At 46.2% G+C, this 21256-nt stretch overlaps 1 protein-coding gene across 2 annotated transcripts in view; it reads left to right on the top strand.

Moving 5' to 3' along the window:
* Window positions 1–2183: 2183 nt before the first annotated feature.
* The window catches only part of POLI (DNA polymerase iota), a 38886-nt gene continuing 19813 nt past the window's right edge, over window positions 2184–21256 (top strand). For both annotated transcript variants that reach the window (XM_089690100.1, XM_089690099.1), the window contains exons 1-5: window positions 2184–2301; window positions 5193–5315; window positions 12509–12673; window positions 17478–17624; window positions 20847–21083. In XM_089690100.1, coding sequence (XP_089546226.1) covers window positions 2211–2301; window positions 5193–5315; window positions 12509–12673; window positions 17478–17624; window positions 20847–21083 — 763 coding nt within the window. In that variant the 5' untranslated portion in view covers window positions 2184–2210. The remainder of the gene's footprint in view (window positions 2302–5192; window positions 5316–12508; window positions 12674–17477; window positions 17625–20846; window positions 21084–21256) is intronic.

The following is a 21256-nucleotide window of genomic DNA, read 5'->3' as shown; positions in this document are numbered from 1 at the left end:
ATCTGCACCATTTTCAGGAACAAAGCATACCACTGTACCTGGTATGCAGAGGCGTGCCACCAACGCGGAAAAATGAAAGGACTGCCTGAGGCAGCACTGAGGCTGGAATGTCCTCCATACCAGTCACTCTGTCCTCATTGCTGATCAGTAAGGTTGTCTTGTATCCACAAGGTAGCATTATTAAGGTGGTTGCTAGGACGCTGACGTCTGGGCCATCATTGGTTGTTATTGTGCACCGTAATATCCAGTGATGCTGTATGGCCCAGCAGCCTGCAACTAGCAACCAATGACACTGTCTGGCCCATCCTTCAGAGTCCTAGCAACCAATAGTGCTCTGCAGCCTAGCAGCCTGCACCTAGCAACCAATAACACTCTCCAGCCCATCCTTCAGAGTCCTAGCAACCAATGGTGCTGTGCAGCCTATCAGCCTGCACCTAGCAACCAATAGCACTGTCCGGCCCATCCTTCAGAGTCCTAGCAACCAGTGATGCTGTATGGCCCAGCAGCCTGCAACTAGCAACCAATGACACTGTCCGGCCCATCCTTCAGAGTCCTAACAACCAATAGTGCTCTGCAGCCTGCACTTAGCAACCAATAACACTCTCCAGTCCATCCTTCAGAGTCCTAGCAACCAATGGTGCTGTGCAGCCTATCAGCCTGAACTTAGCAACCAATAACACCGTCCGGACCATCCTTCAGAGTTCTAGCAACCAATGGTGCTGTACAGCCCAGCAGTGTGCACCTAGCAACCAATAACACTGTCCGGACCATCCATCAGAGTCCTAGCAACCAATGGTGCTGTGTAGCCTAGCACCCTGAACCTAGCAACCAATAACACTGTCTGGCCCATCTGTCACAAATGTGCGGTCAAGCCCCACTTTTTGTGCCTGCAGCAAAAACCATCCAACGTATCACCATCGCTGAGTGTCAAGCCTGCAGAATGTGACTAACCCCATGTTCACACCTAAGCGTTTTTCCGCTGCATTTTTCAGAAACACACTTCAGTCCATTTAACATGATTTCCTATGGGAAACATTCACATCTCAGCGTTTTCACCTGGTGCGTTTTTTGGAAAGGGTCAGGGACTTTTTTGAATGCAAAAATTTTGTTTTTGATTCTATAGACTTGCTGGAAATGCTGCAGAAAAGCATGTATTGATTTTGTGATGCGTTTTTGATGCGTTTTGTGTTTTAAATCTACCTAGCAACAAGAAAAAAAGATTAAAATTAAAAAAAAAGCAAAACACATCAAAAACGTGGCAAAAACACAGGCACAAAAACACAAAATGTGAAGCAAAACTCAATGCAGAAATGGCTCAAACGCAAACTGCATAGGTGTGAACCTTGCCTGATTCAAGCAGATGGAGAGCGCCCTGCAACCGCGTGCAATGCATATGATTGCGGGATGCTTGTCGGAAAGAATGGGGTGAAAAGGGGCAGATATCACACTATTACCTCCACACTGACTTGTCAATTGCCTCTGAAATGTGACCTGAATGTGGATCGCTCTTCAGAGGAGCGGTGGATTTCGACACCTGTAGGCAGCTTATTAAGGTGACCCCACAAAAATGTCGTCCCTTCCCCCCACCAACTGATAAAAAGGAGATTGTTTTCTTCTCCTTGTGGTTGCAGACAGGTTCACTTTACAACCAATAGTCCATTATAGGAGGAAAAGTCCTGAACCCCCAGCCTAGGAATCACATTCATAGATTGTATTCTTCTGTCCCCCCGCATTATTCATACAACTGCAGGCCAGAGCAGGGGAGGAGCTCACAAGTGTCAGCTCACACGGACTTCAATATTCCTGGAAATCAATGACAGAGGAACAGCTGATCTACAGGATGGCGTGATACAATGTAACGCTAACTGCACGCACAGCGCCACCTGCTGCACACAATCGGGAGCGCTGTGGCCGTGCTAAGACAGCGCCACCTAGCGAGCAAAGAAGGGAACGCTGCCGTCCTCGAGTTGTTAAATGGCGATTTTCCGTATGGCGAAACAGCGCCACCTGTTGACCGAAATAAATAGCGCCGGGGTCATGCTGTGATACAACCCCGAGACAGCGCCACCTGGCCTCGCTCAGTTGGATTGATAGGTGACGTCAAGGGGCGGGGAAGCCTGGCGGAAGGGATGTTTGGGACGGCAGGGGGCGGTGTCTTCCCAGAGCACGTGTAGAGGAAGCCCCGCCCATCCCGGAGAAGCCCAGGAGACATGGATTCCCCCACAATGGAGGAGGAAGAGGAGGACTGGAGGTCCTGGGAGGAAAAGACAGGCATTCCTCCACACCTGACACCAACACCATGTAAATAATAACCTCATCACCCCTCCCCCATACTGTATATTATATCCCTGCACCCCTCCCCCATACTGTGCATTATATCCCCTCCCCCATACTGTATATTATATCCCTGCACCCCTCCCCCATACTGTGCATTATATCCCTCCCCCATACTGTATATTATCCCTGCACCCCTCCCCCATACTGTATGTTATATCCTTCCAGCCCTCCCCCATACTGTGCATTATATCCCCTCCCCCATACTGTATATTATATTCCTGCATCCCCTCCCCCCCACTGTACATTATATCCCTGCCCCCCCCCCCCCCACTGTGCATTATATCCCTGCCCCCCTCTCCCATACTGTGCATTATATCCCTGCCCCCCTCCCCCATACTGTGCATTCTATCCCTGCACCCCTCCCCCATACTGTGCATTCTATCCCTGCACCCCTCCCCCATACTGTGCATTATATCCCTGCACCCCTCCCCCATACTGTGCATTATATCCCCTCCCCCATACTGTATATTATATTCCTGCACCCCCTCCCCCATACTGTATATTATATTCCTGCACCCCCTCCCCCATACTGTGCATTATATCCCTGCACCCCTCCCCCATACTGTGCATTACATCCCCTCCCCCATACTGTGCATTACATCCCCTCCCCCATACTGTGCATTACATCCCTGCACCCCTCCCCCATACTGTATATTATATCCCTGCACCCCTCCCCCATACTGTATATTATATCCCTGCACCCCTCCCCCATACTGTAAATTATATCCCTCCATCCCCTCCCCCATACTGTATATTATATCCCCTCCCCCATACTGTATATTTTATCCCTGAACCCCTCCCCCATACTGTGCATTATATCTCCTCCCCCATACTGTATATTATATCCCTGCACCCCCTCCCCCATACTGTATATTATATCCCTGCACCCCCTCCCCCATACTGTATATTATATCCCTGCACCCCCTCCCCCATACTGTATATTATATCCCTGCACCCCCTCCCCCATACTGTATATTATATCCCTGCACCCCCTCCCCCATACTGTATATTATATCCCTGCACCCCCTCCCCCATACTGTATATTATATTTCCTCCCCCATACTGTATATTATATTCCCTCCCCCATACTGTATATTATATCCCTGCACCCCCTCCCCCATACTGTATATTATATCCCTGCACCCCCTCCCCCATACTGTATATTATATTCCCTCCCCCATGCTGTATATTATATCCCTGCACCCCCTCCCCCATACTGTATATTATATCCCCTCCCCCATACTGTATATTATATCCCTGCACCCCTCCCCTATACTATGCATTATATCCCCTCCCCCATATTGTGCATTATATCCCTGCACCCCTCCCCCATACTGTATATTATATCCCTCCACCCCTCCCCCATACTGTACATTATATCCCTCCACCCCTCCCTCATTTTGCACATTATATTCCTGCACCCCTCCCCTGCTGTACATTCTGTACCAATGTTATATAAGCAACACATCCGCAGCATCCTCGTTAGACGTGCATGCTCCTCCCTGCTGGGTACTGAAGACTTTAGCAGTGCAATCTGCTGATCAGTTGCGTGATTTGTAATTCCTTCATTTCCTGATTGATTCGATTTATAACCTTCAGTCATTTTGTTCCTGAGCATTTTCTGAAGAGGAAAACACACCCCTGGCTTTCTTTTAGATATGCACGCTTCATTGGCAGTGCAGGCTTTGGCTATGCAATCTGCTGATCAGTTGCTTGATTTGTAATTCCTTACTTTTCTGTCTGAAGGACCTCATTTTAATTATTTAGTTCCCAAGCATTATATCAAAGAACATATCCTTGTTTTACTTTAGATGTGCATGCTCCCATTGTGCTGGAAGGCTGTAGCTGTGCAATTTGCTGATCACTTGCTTCTTTTATAATTCCTTTATTTCCTGCATAAACAACTGGGTTTAACAACCATCAACCAATTTTAGCGACTTGATTCTGCAATCAACTATTTTGGTCCTCAGCAATAAATGAAAGAATACATCCCTGACATCCCTTTAGATGTGAATGCTTCCTTGGTGCTGCAGACTTTAGCTGTGCAATCTGCTGATCATGTGCCGATTACAATATCAGGCAAATAAAGTCTTTCAAACAAGAAATAAAGGAAATACAAACCAAACACCCTTCCCCCAAACCGTTCATTATATCACTGCATTGTAGTGCAGGAAATAAAAGGAATTACAAATCAAGTAGCTGATCAGCAAATTGCACAAAGGCTGTATCACCAAGGTTGCATGCCCATCTAAAGGGATGCCAGGGATGTGTTCTTTCATGTAATACTCAGGAACAAAATGATTGAGGGGGCACTCTCATCAGTGAGCTGCTCTAATAGATTGCCTAACTTTATTGAAATATTACCAGTGACATTGCAATAGAGTCCTATCCACTGCAGTACCATTGTGATTTAGTTGTTTGTGTTGTGCTGAAAAACAAACAACTGACAGCATAGGAAACAAGGCATTTTGCCTTGTCTACTGAAAAAATCAGCCAGTGTAGCCTCAAGCCCTCTGGTGTAAGCGGGGCCTAATGGTTACAAGTCAAGAAAATCAAGTCATTCAGACAGAAACTGATGAAATGACAAATCAAACAACTGCTCAGCAAATGGCACAACTAAATTCTGCAGCATCCAGTGGCAAGCATCAAGTAGCATGCACATCTAAAGGGATGCCAGAGATGTGTTCTTTCATATAATTCTGCTGAGGCTTCATGGTGGAACTGCAAATTTGCAGAGAATTGAGAGGAATCCATTTCAAGGTATGCGAGGACTTGCTGGTGAGAAAAAAAAATGTAGGTTTGGAGTTCAGCTTTTATGGGAGAGAAGATTGTTTGTTATACTGCATTCTCTTTAGTTTGCAGACAACGGACAGAATCTGACAGATCTCCACAAAGAGTCATCGTTCACCTGGACATGGACTGCTTCTACGCACAAGTGGAAATGATCCGAAACCCGGACCTGAGGGATAAGCCTCTAGGTAATGAGTTAGTGTGTTACTAAACCCAAAGCAGTACAATCAGTCTGTATATGCAGGAAAGCATGCTTGTTATACTCACTGTGGAACCTAAGGGGTTAATCCTCCGCATTGTGTAAAAAGGATGTTTGATCCTGTCTTCTCTGATCCTCCCCTTCTTCCAGTGTCCCCCTCTTATCTCTTGTTAAGACATATCGTGACGAGTCACTCTGCACATGTTTAGTTTAGTGTGTATTGCTAGAGAGGTTTTTATTTTTTTCGTGGTCAGCACGGCCAATCAGCACTGTCCAGACAGAGGTCAGGGGTTCTGCATCCTCCTAAAGCAAAAAGAAAACTCCTCCTACAAGCTTTAACCAGTGCCCTGCTGGACACTGATAGAAGTCACAAGACTACTCTAACTGCTGATGAGAAAAGGTATTTAGCAGTTTATATTTACTAAAATAATTGCACTTCCATGTTCTGTGTACTGTGGGAGCCCAGATATAGTGAATACAGAGTCCAGGGAGAGCGGATATAGTGAATGCAGGGTCCGGGGAGACCGGATACAGTGAACGCGGGGTCCGGGGAGAGCGGATACAGTGAACGCGGGGTCCGGGGAGAGCGGATACAGTGAACGCGGGGTCCGGGGAGAGCGGATACAGTGAACGCGGGGTCCGGGGAGAGCGGATACAGTGAACGCGGGGTCCGGGGAGAGCGGATACAGTGAACGCGGGGTCCGGGGAGAGCGGATACAGTGAACGCGGGGTCCGGGGAGAGCGGATACAGTGAACGCGGGGTCCGGGGAGAGCGGATACAGTGAACGCGGGGTCCGGGGAGAGCGGATACAGTGAACGCGGGGTCCGGGGAGAGCGGATACAGTGAACGCGGGGTCCGGGGAGAGCGGATACAGTGAACGCGGGGTCCGGGGAGAGCGGATACAGTGAACGCGGGGTCCGGGGAGAGCGGATACAGTGAACGCGGGGTCCGGGGAGAGCGGATACAGTGAACGCGGGGTCCGGGGAGAGCGGATACAGTGAACGCGGGGTCCGGGGAGAGCGGATACAGTGAACGCGGGGTCCGGGGAGAGCGGATACAGTGCACGCGGGGTCCGGGGAGAGCGGATACAGTGAACGCGGGGTCCGGGGAGAGCGGATACAGTGCACGCGGGGTCCGGGGAGAGCGGATACAGTGAACGCGGGGTCCGGGGAGAGCGGATACAGTGAAAGTGGGTGCCCGGGGAGAGCGGATACAGTGAAAGTGGGTGCCCGGGGAGAGCGGATACAGTGAACGCGGGTGCCCGGGGAGAGCGGATACAGTGAACGCGGGTGCCCGGGGAGAGCGGATACAGTGAACGCGGGTGCCCGGGGAGAGCGGATACAGTGAACGCGGGTGCCCGGGGAGAGCGGATACAGTGAACGCGGGTGCCCGGGGAGAGCGGATACAGTGAACGCGGGTGCCCGGGGAGAGCGGATACAGTGAACGCGGGTGCCGGGGAGAGCGGATACAGTGAACGCGGGTGCCCGGGGAGAGCGGATACAGTGAACGCGGGTGCCCGGGGAGAGCGGATACAGTGAATGCGGGGTCGAGCAAAACGATTGAATCCCCAAACAACTGAATAGCTATAACTTCCCTTCCAATCAATTTTGTTTCAATTTCTAACGGATGCGATCAAACTGAGTGCGTTGGCCAAGGAGGAAAATTATCGATCGCTTTTCATTGATGGTCAGCACTAAGATACTTTGTTCATGAAAATGATCGTCTATTAATCGAATGGGTCAGGAGATTACATGGAGATGTGATAGGTAAGATACCATCGTACGTTATCAATCGAAATTCACTTTCCCGTGTGTGGCATATCGATCAAATGGGTTGTTATCTATAGATTGATTATTACAGTCGGAAGAGAGTGATTGGAAAATAAATCGATCAATTATCAAAGTGTGCATGGCCACGATGAGGCCACCATGCTCCGAAAAGCATATGCGTTTTTGATGTGGTTCCCATGCGTTTTCTGTACAGCATGCACCTGTGAAACGTGGACATGTGACTCAAAAAAGAACTCACCAAGAGCGCAAATGTGGTGCATTGTTGGCGTGTTTTCCATTCATTTCAATGGGGAGCAGCGTTTTTGGTGCGCCTTTATAAAGCGCACCAAGGGTGCAGTGTGCTGGACTTTTCAAACCGCACCGCAACCACAGTACAGTGGTGTGAAGAGTCCCGTAGGATTTAAAGGGAAACATTTTGTGTTTTTACAAAGGTAAAAACACATTGGTGTAAACAGGCCTAAAGTGCAATCAAAATCAGACAGATCAGCACAAGGGACATAACTTACAATCAGTAGGATGTATTCCTTGGGCTGATTCTGTTTCTATAAGTAGAAGTCTTCCTCCATCCTGTATCCCACCACCCACCCCTACCGCCATAATCCTCCACCAAGGCGCTGTCACAGTCTCAAGAGAGCACAGCTATGCCCACCCTTTCTGCCTAGCTCCTCCCCGTTCTACAGTTTCTGTGAATGGAATATGATCTATGAATGAAGTGGGAGGAGCTATCTTTCATCCACACATCCCCCATTCATAGATCGTGTTCCATTCATAGGAGCTGTAGTACGGCTTCTATGAATGGAGCAGCTGGACAGAAAAGACACACATAGTTGGTCTCACTTCATGAGAGCATGGGCCAGCTCCTTGGTTGTATTAACTCCCGTTGTACTGGAGGATTACAGCTGCAGGGGTTTAGGACGAAGGAAGACTTCTACTAACAGAAAAGGAATCAGCACAAGGGACCAGGGATGCACCGAAATTTCAGTGGCTGAAAACACCCCTTTCGGCCATTGGCTGAAATGAAAAAAAGTACCGATATACAGTAGGTGCCGAAAAAACCCCACCCGCTGTGGCCGCTTGGTAGTTCTCAGCTTTACCTGAGAAATCATCACACGATCCCGGTGCTGGGCATAGAGATGAATGAAGGAAAGATGGCCTCCACTCATCTCTATGCTCTTGGAGGACCAGAGCAATGTCCCTTCTGGTTACGACCATTTTTTTTTTTTTTTTTGATCCAGTGCTTTACATTGCAGAGGAGAGATATGGGGTCTTACTGACCCCATATCTCTCCATAAAGAGGACCTGTCACTAATTATTTCTATCACAAGGGATGCATGCATTTCTTGTGATAAAAATAAAAGTGATTAAACATTTTTTTTAAAGGGACAGGGCAAAAAAAAAAAATTAAAGTATAAAAAAAAAAAGTTTAAAGTGCCCCCATCCCCCCCGTGCTCGCACGTAGAATGCATACGTAGGCTATGCCCACATATGTAAATGAGGTATCGCCACGAACGTCAAAGCAATAGCAATAATTCTCGCACTAGACCTCCTCTGTAACTCTACACTGCTAACCTCTAGAAATTTTTAAATCGTAACCCATGGAGATTTTTAAGTACCGCAGTTTCACGCCAATCCACAGGCGTGCACAATTTTAACCACTTGCCTACCAGGCACTTATACCCCCTTATTTACCAGGCCAATTTTCAGCTTTCAGCGCTGCCGCACTTTGATTGACAATTGCGCGGTCATGCAACATTGTACCCATATGAAATTTTGATCATTTTTTTCTCACAAAGAGAGCTTTCTTTTGGTGGCATTTAATCGCCACTGGGCGCTTTACGTTTTGCGCTATAAATAAAAAAAATGCAAAAAATTTGAAAAAAAAAGTTTCTTTGTTTCTATTATAAAATTTTTCAAACAGGTATTTTTTTCTCCTTCACTGATGTACGTTGATGAGGCAGCACTGATGGGCACTGATAGGCAGCACTAAAGGGCACTGATAGACAGCACTAATGAGGTGTCACGGATAGGCGGCACTAATGAGGTGTCACGGATAGGCGGCACTAATATGCAGCACTGATAGGCGGCACTGATAGGTGACACTGATGATGGGTACTGATAGACGGCACTGACTGGCATCACTGCTGGGCACTGACTGGCGGCACTGACTGGCAGCACTGGTGGGTGGCACTGGTGGGCAGCACTGGTGGGTGGGCACAGGTGGGTGGCACTGGTGGGCACAGGTGGGTGGGCACAGGTGGGTGGCACTGCTTGGCACAGGTAGGTGGCACTTCTGGGCACAGGTGTGGGACACTGCAGAGTGGCACAGGTGGGTGCACTGCTGGGCACAGGTGGGTGATCTGCTGGGCACAGGTGGGTGATCTGCTGGGCACAGGTGGGCGGAGCTAGTGGGCGCACTGCTGGGCACAGGTGGGCGGAACTTGCGGGTGGTATTGCTGGGCACCGATCATCAGGGCACTGATCATCAGTGCCCTGATGATCGGTGCCGATCCCCGCTCTGACAACTGCCGGTTCTCGGCAGTACTTTCCTCACGATCTGACAGCGTGAGGAAAGTGCAGCCGAGAACCGGCACTTGCATTTCCCTCTGATCAGCATGTCATTGGACACCGCTGATCACGTGGTAAAAGGCTGCTGTGATTGGCCTTTTACCACATCACGTGATTAGCTGTGTCCGTAGGACACAGCGATCACGGAGATCGCCGGGTGCGCCCCCCCTGGGGAGCGCAGGAGAGCGCGTTCTGGGAGGCCGTCATATGACGTCCACTCAGAACTGGCCGGCCGCAGTGCAGCCGTCATTCGGCTATCTGCGGTCAGCAACTAGTTAAAGCGTGACATGTAGGGTATCTCTTTACTCGCCATAACATCCTCTTTCATTTTTTTACAAACAAATTGGTGTATGTATTGTTTTTTTTTTTGTTTTTTTTTAATCAAAGTGTATTTTTTTCCAAAAATTTATATTTAAAAACTTCCCGTTTCGGTTTTTAGCCAAGTGCATTCTGAAATTCCGGTTTCAGCACCAGAATTTTCATTTCGGTGCACCACTACAAGGGACACTATTTACTGTACATTTTGTCCCTTGTGCTGATTTTTCTGTTTTTGATGTTTTGGTTCAGAAAAGAAAACTGTCACCAAATCAGTAAGTCAGTGCAGGAAGTGGTATGGCAAGCTACATGGGCGCATTATATCTGCTGTCAAATCCATGTGTCTTAAAATGCGGAGGACGCACAGGCAACTTGAAGTTAGAATGCATGCGCAAATATCTTTCTGCAGAGTGCAATGAGTGAGGGGCGCAATAAAAAAAACATAAATTAGATTGTACTGATTGTAAGCTCCCAGGATCAGGGCCCTCCTAACCCTCTTGTATTGAACTGTATTGTTGCTGTATTGTCTCCCGTTATATTGTAAAGCGCTGAGAAAACTGTTGGTGCTATATAAATCCTGTATAATAATAATTTTTTTCTAGTCCATTGAGGGACACAGGAGTTCTTAACTGTTGGGTTAAGCTGTTGTCTACAGGCAGATTGGACACTGGCAAACAAGAAAACTGTAGGCCAGCTTAGGATAACCTCTCCTACTGCAAGCATGTCTGAGTTTTTGCTAGTGTCCTAGGAGGATGGACATTGTTCAGCTCTTCTGTTGTAAAGAATAGTTGCCATCAAATCAGCGCAATATTAAAGTGGAGCTCCACCCAAAAAGGGAAGTTCCGCTTTAAGTCTTTGTCCCCCGCTCCCCCTTCAGGATTGGCACCTTTGGGGAGTGGGTACCCGAATTTGACAGGTACCCGCTCCCACTTCCGCCGTGATCGGAAGGGGAAGGTGTCCTCCCTTCCGCCCAGTAGTCTTCTGGGACACGTGATAGGTCCCAGAAGACTACTGGGCTGTTCACAAAGCACAGCGGTTCTTGAGCATGCGCAGTGGGCACCTGGCTGTGAAGTCGCAAACTGTCACAGCCAGGTGCCCACACTGAAGATGCCGGCGCCAGGGAGAGAACACGGCCGGTGAAACCAGCCGTGGTGAGGACACCTCTGGACCGAGGGACAGGTAAGTGTCTGTAGTTTAAAAGTCAGCAGCTACAGTTTTTGTAGCTGCTGACTTTTTTTTTTTTCTGGTGGAACTCCCCACTGTTGTTCCTGCTTGCAAAGACCTTCAGTCAATTCATGTCACCCACCTGAAGTGATTTTTCTCAGCTCCAGCCATCTGTTCCTCCGGTCATTGATCCACGATGATACCAGCTGTCCAGGTTTTATGAGTACATGAAGCTTTGCCTCTAACCCTGAACCTATACACTTCTATACCATTCTGTGTCAGCACGTTAAGCAGTTTCTATGCTTTGCTGTTAGACCCTTACACTGCCAATTCGTGGCCCTACCCTTCAGCATTTCTTCTACACCTTGAGTGTTCATCAAAGTGCTGGCCCCAAGTGTAAATCTGTTTGTGCTCCCGAGGCATTTCCATTGTGAAATACTTAGAAGATCTCCTGCTAAGAAACAAATTAGCAAGAGCTCTGTTTAACAATTTATTTCATACTGTCCAGACTTTTCTGTTTTTTTGCTAAAGCTTAAAGCTGTTTGTGTGGATCCAGAACCTTCAGAAAATGTTGCTGTAGCCTACTTGTCCCTTGGAATATCTGGGTCCGGCCTTGGAAATATCGAAGACCAAAGTGTTCTTTCCACAGGAGAAACTTCAGAATGACTGTTGTAGGGTGTGAACTAAGTCCAAAGGCTGTCCAACGCTCCTTCTCTGAGTCCTTTAAGACAGTTTTCTTTGCCCATTTTCACTCCAGACATCTGCACCACAAGATTCTATCATCAGGGGACATTTGGTCCTGTCTCCAGAGTTGACAAATTGGTTGCCAAAGACCAGGCTTTCCTGGGTTGATGGCTCCAGAATCCGGAATCAGTCTGGGGAGGAATCTTGGGCACCTTGTTGGTGCAGGAGACTTGTTCGTCTGAGCAATCTCGCTTCCCATTGAAACCCCCTAGAACTTCAGGTGTTTTGGCTGTCCTTTAAGCATTGGACCAACCTGTTGGACAGCCATCCAGTCTGGATCCTGTCAGAGAACATGACAGTGCTGACATACATCAATCATCAGAAGGAAAGTAGAAGTCTTGCTGTGGCAAGAGAGAGAAACTCGACCTGTCCTGGGCAGACGTTCATGTTTTAGCCTTTTTAGGAGCATACATTCCAGGTGAAGACACCATGGAGGATGTCATGGACCTGCTAGCTTCCAGGCTCAACAGCAAACTAGAAAGGTTTCTATCCAGGTACAGTCATCCCCTGGTGCAAGCAGAGGATGCTCTGGTGGCTCCATGAGATAAGTATACTCTGATCTAGGCATTTCCTCCACTGAAATTTGGCTCATGTTTCTTGTAGGTGTCCAGCAGAAATACCTTCTCGTCACCTGTAATTATGTAGCCAGAGAATGTGGTGTCAACAAATGCATGTCCATCAAAGAAGCCAAAGAGAAATGTCCACAGCTTGTGCTGGTCAGCGGGGAGGATCTGACACACTACAGAGAGATGTCCTACAAGATCACAGGTACGTCACTTCTGCTTTTTGTATCCTTAGACCCTACATAGTTAGAGGTCATTAGATTCCCAGGAAAAATTTTGCATCATCCATAGGTTTCAGTTAACCTGATAATAACTCTAACTACCTAAATAAATGTAAAAAAATTTTTAAGGGCATAAAAGGTTTATTTGGTACATTTTTTTTTTTATTTATACTTTGCTATTTTTTATTACTAATATAGGCTAATAAATGGACAGAAATTATTATTTTAAAATTTTGAAGCAATTTTGCTTAATTTTATTTTTTAACATTGCGCTGTCTTCTTTAACCACTTACCCTTCTGAGGGTTTACCCCCCTTCCTGACCAGCCCATTTTTTGTGATACCTTAACTGACAATGGCGTGGTCATGCAACGATGCATCCAAATGAAGTTTACGTCCTTTCCCCCCCCCCCCACAAATTGAGCTTTCTTTCGGTGGTATTTGATCGCCTGTGCGTTTTTTTTTTTTTTAATTTAAAAAAAAGACCAACCGAGAAAAAAACCCAATATTTTGGACTTTTTGCTATTAAACAAGTCCAGTAAAAAAATGTAAAAAATAAAATTTCGTCATAAATTTTGGCCAAAATGTATTCTGCGACATGTCTTTGCTAAAAATAAATCCCAATACATGTAAATGAATTGGTTTACATGAAAGTTATAGCGTTTACAAATGGCGGTATAGATACTGGAATATTTTATTTTTTCTACAAGTAATGACAGCGATTAGCAACTTAAAGCGGAGCTCCACCCAAAAGGGGAAGTTCCGCTTTAAGCCTTTGTCCACCGCTCCCCATTAAGGATTGGCACCTTGGGGGAGCGGGTACCCGAATTTGACAGGTACCACTTCCGCTGTAGTTGCCTAGGGCAGCGCAAAACCTACATACACCATTGGTTATAACTCTCCTCAAGTTTTTACTGTCAGTGTCCCCGTTGTCCCCATAACTTCCTGTCCTTGTGATCACACAGGAAATTTCCCAAAGGACATACAAACAGAAACAAAAGCCCCGATTGTGGTTTTATTTAGTGGTATATTAAGGAATGGGGAAGGAGACTTCACAAAGCGATCTTTTTTTTTTTTTTTTTTTTGTTCATGAGGTTTTACTGGTACCTCATTCGCTCATATGAGACACTGAAAATAGAGAATCCATAAAGATAAAAACTAATAAAACTTTCAAGGTACCACACCATAAATGTAAAATTCATTTTTATTTATACAAAATATTAAAAACGTTAAAATGGCAAAAACCTAACACATAGATGCTAATTGTGAAAACTGCAGTTACACATTTTGCCAGTAGTTAATAACCGTAACCCCGATGATCATACAGGGTATTTCATGCAAAAATATCTGACTGGTTTCACAGGGACAAGGCCCACTTCTTCAGGGAAAACTGGATAAATCTCAGAAAATTGCAAACAAATAAACCAAAAAGAGCATCATACAAGATCATACATATAAACAAATTGACAAAAATATCCAATTGCATACATATTATACCTGTCATAGATGCTCAAATTGTGTACAACTTGAACCAAGGATGTGGAACTGTGATCTCTGTACATAAAAGGAACCCAGCTGTGCTAGAACATGAGGCCACACACACTATATTGCCAAAAGTATTGGGCCCGCCCTCCAAATCATTGGATTCAGGTGTTCCAATCCCCTCCATGGTCACAGGTGTATAAAATCAAGCCCCTAGTTATGCAGACTGCTTCTACAAACATTGGTGAAAGAATGGGTCGCTCTCAGGAGCTCAGTGACTCCAAGCGTGGTCCTGTGATAGGTTGTCACCTGTGCAATAAGTCCATCCGTTACATTTCCTGGCTACTAAATATTCCACAGTCACCTGTTAGTGGTATTATAACAAAGTGGAAGCAACTGGGAACAACAGAAACTCAGCCACCAAGTGGTAGGCCACGTAAAATGACAGAGCGGGTTCAGTGCATGCTGAAGTGCGCAGAAGTCACCATCTATCTGTAGAGTCAATAGCTAAAGAACTCCAAACTTTGTGTGGCCTTCAGATTAGCACAGCAACAGTGTGTAGAATGTAGGGATGCACCGAAATTTCGGTGGCCGAAAACACCCCTATCAGCCTTTGGCTGATATGAAAATAAGCATCGGTACAGGTGCCGAAAATAACCCCGCTGCCTGGTGGTTCTCAGCCTTACCTGAGAACCCAGTCAACGATCCCAGCGCTGGGCATAGAGGTCAGTGAAGGAAAGATGGCCTCCACTCATCTCTATGCCCTTGGAGGACCAGAGCAACATCATTATGTCACTTCTGGTTCCGTCACCATCTAAATAAGGCCATTTTTTTTTGTTTAAAACACTAGATCAATGCTTTTTTTTTTTATATAATGCTTTACATTGTAAAGGAGGGTTGTGGGGTCTTATTGACCCCATACCTCTCCATAAAGAGGATCTGTCACTGCTTATTTCTATCACAAGGGATGTTTGCATTCCCTGTGATAGGAATAAGAGTGATTTAAAAAAAAAATTCGAAAGGACAGTGTAAAAAAAAAAAGTAATAAAGTCCTGTACAGCGATCGGTGTTCAGACACAGCGGGCACCGGATTGCGGTGCCGCGCACTCCCAGGGAGCGCGCACAGGCAGTGAATGCAGGGTCCATTTATAAACGGTCACCTGCTTCGGGACTGCTCCCAATCCCACTCTGAGAGACAGAATTAAAAAAAAAAATTCAGGAAATCACATTGTTTGATTTTTAAAGAATGTATTTGTCTTGCACTGCTGAACATAAGTATTTGAACACCTAAGAAAAAGCAAGAATTGTGGCTCTCAAAGACCTGTTACTGTGCCTTTAAAAAGTCCACCTCTACTCCACTCATTAATCTAACTTAGTAGCACCTGTCTGAGCTCTTTAAAGACACCTGTCCACCCCACAGTCAGTCAGACGCCAACTACTACCATGGGCAAGACCAAAGAGCTGTCAAAAGACAGATCCCCCCTCTGATATCACAGCCCCCCTCTACCCCATAATCTTCCCCATATCTTACCTCGTTGTGGAGGGTGGGAGGAATGGCAGGGTGGACTCCTATTCTGTATGTACTCATTTGCCGCCACCATTGTCACTGCTGCTGTTTAAGTCACAGCAGGGAAGAGGGCGGGAGGAAAAGAAGGAAGGACTGCTCTTCTGAATGTACCTGCTTGCCGCCACAAAACTCAGAGCAGGGAGGAGGACGAGAGGCATAGAAGGTTTCCACTGAGGGCGGGAGCTGCCCAACTCTTCCTAGTAAAAAGCAAGTGACCCACATGAAAGTTTGGCTCCCCTTCCGCACTCCTCTGTAGACCTGCAGTGTTTCCTGCCCTCCTCCCTGCTCTGAGTTAAGCGGCAGCAAACCAGTACATTCAGAAGAGACGTCCGTCCTTCCATTCCCCCTGCCCTCTTTCCTGCTGGAATTCAACAACAACAGCAGCAACGACGGCCGCTGCAGAAGAGTACATACAGAACAGGAGTCCACCCTGCCATTACTCCCGATTAGTAACAGCTGCAGCGGTGGGAGGAGAGGAGTCACTTCAGGCTATTAAGTGGTGTGGCCGCGGTCCAGACCGGACTCTTAACTGGTCCATATTTGGACCGCGGTCCACCATTTAGTGATGCCTGATATAGAGTGTAGATCTCCTTAGGCCACAACCTCCTTCATTATACAAATACACATCACCTGATATGCTTAAATCCAATAAGCATTCAAGTTTATACAGCTTGGAGTTGGACAAAATGCATAAAAATTATTTGTTCAAAATACTCCCTTGTCTAATAATTGTGCACACAGTGTAGACTCAGAAGTACTCCAATAAATAGTAAACAATATCTACCTCTAACTGTATGAATCTACAGATGTCAGTGGTGGCCCATGTATCTCTAAACTACACCCCTACTCCCCAATCATGTTAAAAAGTAAAAAACTTCCCCTCTGGGTGATCTATGTACATTGCAAGGATTTTAACAAACTTTGTTGCAGATTCCTACCTTTTTGTTATTCTAAAGAAATATCTGTATGTTTGTCTGTGTCCGTGTGGAAAGTGAACCTAATGGGGATTCATAATTATGTACCAGCTGCTGCAACTCTAATTCTCTAATTAGGAAAATTGCAGGGTCTGCATCCCTTTAGATGTAATTTCCTATTGGGAGTATCTCACCAAAAATGACATTTTTGTTACAGCGGATGCCTGAAATCTGACTTGTATCTTTGTGCAGACTTCTGGGAAAATCAGTGCGCCAATCCCACAAGCAGGAAATTATGTTTCTGGGGGTGTTCTGTACACCGTCTGTGTACAGAACACCTCCAGGAAGCTATGTTGCATTTTACAGGAAATTACAGCGCTGCAGATTGAAAAGAAAAGGTAATTTTTAATAACATTCAGTTACAATGACTTGTGTTGCAATAGTATATGCTGTATTATTTTTTTTCCCCTTGTAACCTTTTAAATATTTTGTAAATATAAAAAAGTGAATTTAAAATGTATTGTGTGGTGCCATGATAGTCCTATTAGTTTTTTCGTTAGGAATTCATTATTTTTCAGTGTTTTATGTAGTGGATTTATTTTTTCCCCTTTCAATGCAAAACTAAAAGCATCAAAAATAAAAAGCAGGGTGTTCGTGTTTACTTAGAATGGAACGCTACGTGAATATTTAATAATTTAACCTATAGTCACATATTCACAAGGATGACCAATGACAGTTTAAAATACTGCTAATGTAACCATCTGAATCTGACTTGCAGAAATCATAGGGCTTCCTCTGATGAAAATTAGTTTTTTTGTTTTTCCTAGAGCTGCTGGAAGAGTCCAGTGCAAAGGTTGAGCGGCTGGGCTTTGATGAAAACTTTGTTGATATCACAGAGCTGGTGGATAAGAAGCTACAGGAGCAGCAGAATGATGGCGGCCTAGAGGTGTCTGGACATGTGTACAATAATCAGAGTAAGAGTTTGGTTGACATTGCTTAAAGTGTTACTGAGCCCACAACAGTAAAATCAGTCTCTATATGCAGTGCAAAATGCTTGTTATACTCACCATGGAACCTAAGGGGTTACTCCTCCGCATTGTGTAAAAAGGCTGTTTGATCCCTTCTTCTCTGATCCTTCCCTTCTGTCCCCAATCCATTTGCTGATAGTACAGAGCTCTAGGAGTCACTCTGCACATGCTCTGTTTGGTGTGTATTGCTAGGTTGTTTTTTTTTTATTTGGGATGGTGCATGCGATAAGCACAGGGACAATCAGTGCTGTCCAGACAGGGGGTTATGCAGCCTCATAGGACAGTCAGAGGAGAATGAAAAATCCTCTTACAAACTTTAACCAGTGCTCAGCTGGACACTGATAGAAGTCACAAGACTGCAATATACTGCTGATGAGAAAAGGTATTTAGCAGTTTATATTTGCTAAAATAATTGAATTTCCATGTTGTGTGTACTGTGGGAGACCAGAGAGAGTGAATGCAGGGTCCGGGGAGACCAGATATAGTGAATGCAGGGTCCGGGGAGACCGGATATAGTGAATGCAGGGTCCGGGGAGCTCGGATATAGTGAATGCAGGGTCCGGGGAGCTCGGATATAGTGAATGCAGGGTCCGGGGAGCTCGGATATAGTGAATGCAGGGTCCGGGGAGACCGGATATAGTGAATGCAGGGTCCGTGGAGATCGGATATAGTGAATGCGGGGTCCGGGGAGGCCGGATATAGTGAATGCGGGGTCCGGGGAGGCCGGATATAGTGAATGCGGGGTCCGAGGAGGCCGGATATAGTAAATGCGGGGTCTGGGGAGGCCGGATATAGTGAATGCGGGGTCCGGGGAGAGCGGATATAGTGAATGCGGGGTCCGGGGAGAGCGGATATAGTGAATGCAGGGTCCTGGGAGACAAGATATAGTGAATGCAGGGTCCGGGGAGAGCAGATATAGTGAATGCAGGGTCCGGGGAAACAAGATATAGTGAATGCAGGGTCCGGGGAGACCAGATATAGTGAATGCAGGGTCTGGGGTTTGGTAACACTTTAATGCTTAAAGAATAGTTTCCTGTATTTAGGAAAAGAGTTTTGGGAGGTCACTGGCCAAAGATGGGTAACCTGTTGGCTTTTAAGAGCATTACTTGTCCCCCTTAGCACCTGCAGAAGGTAACAGAAACAGTAGGAAGGAGTATATAATCCATTATGTTCTGTACCCAGCACAACAGTAGTTGCAATATTTATTAATATGTAAACCTAACATTTTATATTCCTGATCTGTGCCTGCTGTACCATGTACTTGTATGAAACAGTATCCTGTTCTTTGTATTGCTTCCTTTGTGTGAAATCCCTGGTGCATGAGCGCACAGCATTGTCATTTCTATAGTTGTGCTGAGAATTAAAGGGACTGCCATTGCTGGTCTCCTTCTGAAAATACTTGGCTGTGTGACTTTTGAGCCAGAATTCCAGTGAGCCAAAGAATCACCATTATAGCCAGTGAACTCGCATTCTTATAGAGTTCAGGATTGGCAGCCTACATTATTTTCTCATGACAGTTTCCCTAGTATGCTGCCCGGGGCCTATCTGAAAGGATGCCATGCAAGCACAGCAGCCACGGTGGCCGACACAGACAAACCAGTCAAATGCATGGCTGGAGGAATGCCGGGCTGCCATGTTTGCAATAGCATCGGCAGCAGGGTTGCAGGGGCACCAGGCAAGTAAATGCTGCATGGATCAGATCTAGGAGGGTGCTGGGGTGGGCTGCGCCCACCCTCCCATTTCAAAAGCCTCCTGCTCATCACCCCCATCCCCATCTAACCACACAGCACATACATGGGCTACATTCGCACTGGTGATTAGGGCCGGTGCAAACTGTAGCAGCATTTCCTCCTGCGTCTATCAGCGTATAGGTGTGGCTGCCGTCTCCATTCACTGTAATGACAGTTCACTGGCAGCCACGCCTATTCATGGCTCTCTGTCTATGTCCAGCAGTGATCACCGCAGGTAATCGCTGACTGTGTAGAGTGCTGCAAATATGTGCGGCCACTGGTGACCTGTCATTATAGTGAAAGGGCCCGGCATCCACACCTTCCTGCTGCAGGCAGCCGCAGGAGGAACTGCTTATTGGCTATCCTTTATTGCTAGTGTATTTTATGTGCAGCCCAAGACAATTTCACTTTTTTCGATGTGGCCCAGGAAGGCCAAAAGTTTGGACACCCCTGCTTTAAAGGATAATGGGGAAAAAAAACAAATGCATATGTTTTTTGCAGAAAACAAGTGTGCATTTATTATTTTTACCTGCAGAAGCATTGCATTGGTGGTCAGGGATGCAATGTCAGGCTTCTGCAGACCTATTGCTTTCAGCCTGTACCTCCATACAGGCTGACTGAAAGCTGCAGGGCTTGTGAATAGACTACAAGAGCGCTCATCAGCGATCCTCACAGTTCATTTAGAACTACCAGCCATCAGCGGTGGACTGTGAATGAATAATGCAGCCGTGTGCGCGGAACCCCACATGGCTCCTCTGTTTTTGAATTGTGACAGGGTGTGGAGACTTGGTGGGGATCGGAGGGAGAGGAAGCAGGAGCTGGAACATTTAACATGTTCCAGAAGGTGAACTTAGCTTTTAAGTACTGCTTACCTCTGTGGTCTTCAACGGTTTGCTTCACGTTTTGCTTCGATCCATTTCTGAAACTGCAGCAAGCTTCTCCTCCTATCCAGGAGACAGAATATTTCTCATGGGGTTTGTTGGGATTGATATCCTCCTGCAAACTAAACGCAGCTATGTGGAAAAGAAAATCATTACAAATTGCTGTGTGCCTCCAAAAGATGGCGTTCTTGTGTTTCCAGTGAAGGGTGACATTTATTTTTAAAGGCATTCTTTCAACATTGTGGTAACGGTTGGGGGGGAAGGCCCTTTCCTGTTCCAACATGACTGTACCCCTGTGTACCAAGGCAGCTCCATAAAGACATGGTTTGATGAGTTCTATGTGGAGGAAGTCGAATAGTAGTATTGATCGGTAACACAAATTTGGAGCATTGTTATATAATTAGGGATTCATTGCTTCTATACTTCATTGCTCTGTATGTGTTGCAATTGGTCAATGCTAAAAAAAATCTGCTTGTATGCGTATACCCTACAACTAGGAGAATAAGACCCTGTTCACGGACAGGAAAATTGACACTGACCAGTTCTTGTGATTGTAGGGGTTGACGGCAGTGATTGGACTCACAGACGATTGGTTGCTGGCTCACATATCGCCGCTGATATCCGGGCAGCCGTGCACAGCAGATTGGGTCTCACAGGCTGCGCTGGGATAGCGTGTAATAAGGTGCTGTCTAAACTGGTGTCTGGAACCTTTAAACCAAACCAACAAACGGTTCTGTTCCCTGAAAGCAGCAGCCACTTGATCAACAGCCTAAACCACGTGAAGGGAATTCCAGGTATGTCCTGTGGGGTAGTTCATTAAAGTGATAGTAAAACTTTGATTTTAATAACCTTAGATTGTACACCCCTTGAGGGTTAGGGACTGATGTGAATGTACAATATATATGTAAAGTGCTGCGTAAATTGATGGCATTATATAAATACCTGTAATAAATAATAAAATATTAAA

The sequence above is a fragment of the Staurois parvus genome, unplaced genomic scaffold (assembly GCF_062004578.1).
Source record: "Staurois parvus isolate SC_StPar_1 unplaced genomic scaffold, SC_StPar_1.0 ptg000513l, whole genome shotgun sequence".
In the NCBI taxonomy this organism is placed as follows: Eukaryota; Metazoa; Chordata; class Amphibia; order Anura; family Ranidae; genus Staurois; species Staurois parvus.
This window is presented reverse-complemented; position numbering and strand designations above follow the sequence as displayed.